Source organism: Myotis nattereri, assembly GCF_964212035.1.
Source record: "Myotis nattereri genome assembly, chromosome: 16".
Taxonomy (NCBI): Eukaryota; Metazoa; Chordata; class Mammalia; order Chiroptera; family Vespertilionidae; genus Myotis; species Myotis nattereri.
In genome coordinates, this window is record NC_138091.1 from 47,070,360 (window position 1) to 47,076,359 (window position 6,000).

At 46.1% G+C, this 6,000-nt stretch overlaps 1 protein-coding gene across 2 annotated transcripts in view; it reads right to left on the reverse strand.

The window, feature by feature from the left end:
- KPNB1 (karyopherin subunit beta 1) overlaps window positions 1–5,668 on the reverse strand; it is a gene marked incomplete at its 3' end in the record, with an annotated part of 29,053 nt that extends 23,385 nt beyond the window's left edge. For both annotated transcript variants that reach the window (XM_081110289.1, XM_081110288.1), the window contains exons 1-3: window positions 5,281–5,668; window positions 5,119–5,177; window positions 2,803–2,985 (exon numbers count right to left, since the gene is read on the reverse strand). In XM_081110289.1, coding sequence (XP_080966415.1) covers window positions 2,803–2,985; window positions 5,119–5,177; window positions 5,281–5,320 — 282 coding nt within the window. In that variant the 5' untranslated portion in view covers window positions 5,321–5,668. The remainder of the gene's footprint in view (window positions 1–2,802; window positions 2,986–5,118; window positions 5,178–5,280) is intronic.
- Between the last annotated feature and the right edge of the window lie 332 nt (window positions 5,669–6,000).

Here is a 6,000-nt window from a genome sequence, read left to right on the forward strand (position 1 = left end):
ACAAAAATTGGTGTTTCTCTCTCTCTCTAAAATAAATAAGAGAGTAGGAGGGGTAAAGATGAATTGTCCAAAATGGTAGGGGTTGAACAGTCATTAACCCAAGTCTGACCAAGAGCTCCAGTCCAGGGTGCCTTTCTACTATTATACTGCACCATCTCCTAGAACAGCGGTCGCCAACCTTTCGGACTTCACGGACCATCCGTGGTTCGTGGACCACCGGTTGGCGACCGCTGTCCTAGAACATAAGTAGAGAGTACTGAACCCCATCTATCTTTACCTTTTCTCCTTTTAAATTGCTTCAAGAATTGCTATTACTTCAGGTGATTTAGAGGCTACAAACATCCAACTCTGGAGTACTAAAAGTTATGTTTTAAAAAAACTAGAGGTGACCCTAATGATAATAGGCAATAACCTGAAATAAGAAAAATAAGAAACTAGTTCTCAATTGTGTCCAAGACCCAGATTTCAAAAAATAACCACCAGTATTGAGAAAGCATTAATGACAAAAATGTGCTTCTTCCTTTTTTTTTTTTACTTCAGAGGAAGGGAGAGGGAGAGAGAGAAACATCAATGATGAGAGAGAATCATTGATCAGCTGCCTCCTCCATGCCCCCTACTGGGGATCCAGCCCAGAAACCTGGGCATGTGCCCTGACCAGGAATGGAAATGTGACCTTCTGGTTCATAGGTCAACACTCAACCACACTCAACCAGTGAGCCACACTGGCTGGGCAATAACTGCTATTTTTTCTTCTTCATGCACAAGGGCTCAACAAGTTCTTACTCAAATTTCAGAAAAACTTTTGAGTCAAGAGTGATGTGACAAAAAAATAAGTCAGGCCCTAGCCAGTTTGACTCAGTGGATAGAGCGTCGGCCGACACACTAAAGGGTGCCAGGTTTGATTCTGATCAAGGGCACATGCCCAAGTTGTGGGCTTGATCCCCAGTAGGGGGCAGCGCCAATCAATGATTCTCATTGATGTTTCTCTCACTTTCTCTCTGAAATCAATAAAAATTTATTTTAAAAATAACAAATACATCAGTTACAGTTCTAGTTATGTCTTTTCTCAATTTGGGCGCTACAGTATAGGAATCAAGATTTGCAGTGATTACCCTGACCGGTTTGGCTCAGTGGATAGAGTGTCATCCTGCAGACTGAAGAGCCCCAGGTTCGATTCCGGTCAAGGGCATGTATCTTGGTTGTGGGCACATCCCCAGTAGGGGGTGTGCAGGAGGCAGTTGATCGATGTTTCTCTCTCATCGATATTTCTAACTCTCTATCCCTCTCCCTTCCTCTCTGTAAAAAATCAATAAAATATATATTTTTTAAAAAGTTTTGCAGTGATTGATGAAATAAACATTTATATCAAACTGCTGAAGGGTGGATTAAAATGTTACTACATAAGCAGACCCAATGTGCATAAAAATAGTTCTATATATTTTAAAGACTATACAAAATAAGTTGCCTTTCATAACTTAATTCCTTGTCATGGATATATCCATGCCAGACTGGAGAAAGACATATATAACGAGGAAGAGAACTTACTGCAAAAAGGGGCGTTAATTTACCTAATGCTGATACCTAGAACCAAGAAATGGCAAATATGACGTGCATAACCATACCTGCTCAAGTACACACACAAGAATCCCCCACTAGTTTTCCCTCAAATACCAAGGACCAATGATGCGTGACTTACTCACACTGTGCCTTATATATGTAGGACAGACAGTAAAAAAAAAAAAGCTCCGTTATTTTTTTTTTTTAAAGCGAAACACATCTGTCCATATATTCCAAATCTTTTGCTACATCTAAAAATATGAATTTCTAATACAACAATAAAAAGGTCACAAGAAGCCCTTGCTGGTTTGGCTCAGTGGATAGAGCGTTGGCCTCTGGACTCAGGGGTCCTGGGTTCGATTCCGATCAAGGGCACATGCCTGGGTTTCAGGCTCGATCCCCAGTAAGGGGTGTGCTGGAGGAAGCCAATCAATGATTCTCTCTCATCATTGATGTTTCTATCTCTCTCCCCCTCTCCCTTCCTCTCTGAAATCAATAAAAATATATATTAAAAAAAAAAAAAAGCCACAAGAACTCCATGATGCAGAATAACAAGGGACATTCAATTTTCCACAAAATCCATCAGCCTACTCTAAATGCCTTGATCAAAAGCCCGGTGTTTCTAAAGGAAGTTTTTCATAATTTGCTAAATATTTGATCAAAGCACCATTAATGTCAATCTTGTTTCATAAATTCTCTGGGCTTCAATGGCCCAAGAGATGATTTAATTCACCTGACTCCACAGAGTAGCATGCCTAAGCCACCGAACACCGAGAACTATCTACGGCAGAATTTCAGCAAGAGCTGGGTGCTGGCTGACCAGAAGAACCACTTGGGAAGACAGGTTAAAAAATATCCCTGAGTCTCACACTCCAAATCAAAATTTCTGGAGGGAGCTTGAAAACATACTAACAAATTCCTTAAGTGCTTTGGCTAATCCAAGTTTGGGAACCATCAATTTGTATACTACAATTCTCCAGAGAGTCTACAAATTCTGGCATCTAACTAAAGTTTCCCAAACTGCTGCAGTCTACCTCAGTTATCTTAAAAGAATTCCAGTCCATTAATGGGAACGGACAAGCTGAAATGAGACAAATCAAATACAATTTTTATCCTCAAGTGAAGTTTAGGTACCAGAAACCTATTATACCATCAACTCTATCCCATGCAAATGATAAAAGAACTGACAAGAGATTTTTCTTGTTCCCTATGCTACATAACCAAAAAGAGACAAAAGTTACTTACATAATTCTTGACTTCCCGTCGAGCATTAGCATCAATTGCAAGCCACCTCTGCTGATATTGTGCCTTGATATCTGGATCTTTAGATGTCAAAGAGTTCTTGATTTGTAGACCTGCTGCAACTCTGGCAACTTGACTGTTTCCTGGATTTGCTAGCACTCTGGACAGTTCCACAAGGAAAGTGGGCTGTTAAGAAAGATGCACTGGTGAATGAATATATCTCTTGGGAATTCTGTCAATTGAGGATAGTTTATGAAGCATCAAAACACTGGGGAAAACGTAAATTTTTTAGGACATATCATAATGCCTCAGAAAACTCCAAAATATCTACTTCAAGACTCCTGTAAAAATGTTACATTAAGGAAGTCATCCATCTACTCACGCAGCCTCAGCATTTAACAAGTTACAGATTTTCCTATTAACATCATTCTTAGTGCCCAAATCTTCACATTAGATCCCCCAGAATTAAAGCAAGTTTGACAATTTCGTAGCCAGAAAAAAAAATTTTTTTTAATGTACCTACAACAGTGCCTGTTACTCAATACTTATTTGTTGAATAAATGAATATGTTATGACAGGGTAAAAAGTAAAAATTTTTTCTAACTTAAAAAAACAACAACCACCTTAGTCCAAATGGAATGACTCTCACGAGTGGCTTTTGATCTCATAGAAGCAAGTAATCTTGTATGAGTGTGTATTACTTATAAACCTAAAACAGGCTTAGGAAACAAGCCCTCTATTTTAGTTGAGTGTTCGTCAAGTGGGGAACAATGATGGGGGGGAAATGACAAATACTTAGAAATTGTCATGGTAAATCTGTCAAAGCAAATGACTTTATATTTAATAGCCAACAGTTAAAACACTAAAGGCTCCTATACACTTTGGACTTGAGCTGTCCACTAAACATAGTGGATTCCCAAAAAGCACAATCTTTTCTAACACAGAACCCCAAAACTACTCCCTTTGTTTTTTTAAAAAATGTAACACACAGTCCTTTACCCTGCAAAAAGCTCTGTCCAAAAGCTTTTCTTTCCCTGAGAAGTTAACAGGAAAAACCAAAAGCAGAGCGTTCCTTACCACCAACAAGTTCTGCAATCACAGAAGACAACTCCTTAAATTATTTTATTAACTACATGCAACTAAATAATGCTAGGAATTACATAAGAGGCTTCTTGCAAATTAGCAAAAGCAGGAACAGGAATATACTCCGCATGGAAATACTATCAATCTATACCAGTGGAAAAAAATCTTTTCTATGGAAAGTTAAGGATAAAAAAGTAGTAATGAAACCTATCACATAAAAGGGCAAAAAAAAAAAAAAAAAATCACTCAAGAGCAGTTTGTATAAAATAGGCCTTTTCACTATTTTCTCCTTACATGATCTGTCTAACTAATCCAAATAAATACATTTGGTTAGCGTTATTACCTATTACCTTTCAAAGATGTCAAGTATGAGACACCTTCCCCTTTGCTCTCCATTCCAACAGGAGAGAGACACCAAAGAGAAACACCACCGGCACGGGCTATTTCAACCCACCCACCCCACGTTTTTATGCAGAAGTCCAGACTCTAGGGGACTTATCTTCATTTTTCCTGTACCCCTTAAATGTGAAGTTATGAAAAACGAGGAACTTTCCTCTGATTTCATCTGGAAGCAGGCCCCATCTTAAGGGTGAGCCTCAGCCTGCTGTCTGGATACACATTCTGTACTCATCGAATTAATTAAAAAACAAAAACAAAAACAAAAACTGGGAAAGGAATAATCAGGCAGGTAGGGCAGAAATATTGCCCGGAAAGGGTCAAGAGGCATTCGGGTGCCAGACCGGTCTCTGAGGACACACACCACGGGAGAGAGGAAAGGGGAGAGCTCGGAGAAGTAGGTGCAGAGAAGCACCGGGGCCACGGGGCAGCAGGAAGCCGGCCCGGGTCAGAACTGGGCGGGCAGCTGGGCCCGGAGCCTCCACATGGCCCCTAGGCCCGGCTCCCCCACCCCCACCCTTGCTGAACACGCAGCGCGGCGCAACCGAACTTCGCTTCCCTCCCTCTTTCTCCCTCCCGCTGCACCGCCGCCCTCAGGCCGCGCGGCGATTGGCCAGCAGTCACCCCGGCGCGCCGCGCCATTGGCCAGGCGCCGGGGTCCGGGGCGGGACACACCCACCGGCTTCCCGATGGCGGGGTTAGGTTGGACCGGGTGGGGGAGGGAGGGGGACGGGATGGGGCGGGGTGGGTTCCCGAGGCCTGGGCCTCCGGGAGGGCGGGAAGGCCCGCACGCAGGGGATGAGGAGACAGAGAGACGGGGGCCGGCGGGATGGCACGCACCAGGTTTTCCACGGCCGCACGCTCCAGGAACTTCTGCGCCGCTTCCAGTTCCAGCCGATCTGGGGGGAAGGAAAGTGGGAAAGGGGACAGGGTCAGAGGGGCTAGGGCTCCCCTTCCCCCCACCCAATCACCTCAGCCCGACCCCCGGCCCCCGCGTCCTACCAGGAGACACGGTCTTCTCGAGGATGGTGATCAGCTCCATGGCGGAGGTGGCAGCGGCTACTCCTCCTAAGACGACGGTCCGGCCTCTGGGGCGGCGGCTCTAACTGGGGATGGGGGTTGGGGGTCGGGTGGGAAGGGAGGGTGGGGTGGGGAGCGGGGGTCACCACCAGCCCATTCACCGGCTCCCTCTGGTTAGTCGCCCTGGCTCCCTTCCTTCCTCCTTTCGGCCTTTCCTCCCTTCCAATTTACTGCTGGCGGCGGCGGCGGCGGCAGCTGCTCCTCTGGCGGCGGGGGAGGGACCCCGGGGGCAGCTCAGAGCGCGGCTGGTGCTCGGGTGGCGGAGGGAGAAAGAAGGAAGGGAGGCAGTCAGTGAACGGCGGCTCGCAGGGAGCGAGATGGAGGGAGGGAGGAAGGCGGAGGGATATTCGGGCCGGACCTCGCCGCGGCGGCACCGCGCTCCGCGTCGATTGGCTGCTGCCGTGGCCATGCGGAGCCCCCTATTGGCCAGGCCGTCTGCGTTGTAGGGCCGCCCGGCATCCATTCGCCCGCTGCTTTCAAGTCCCGGGTTGGTTGGGCGGGCAGCGGAATGGGGTGCGTGGATTGGCCGAGCGCAGGAGCGAGTTGGGTGCTGATTGGGCGGGCTTGGTAAAGGCCTCGGTCTCAGACCGGCTGAGCGCTGAGAGGAGAGGGGACCTCAGGCAAGACTCCGGGCCCGCATGA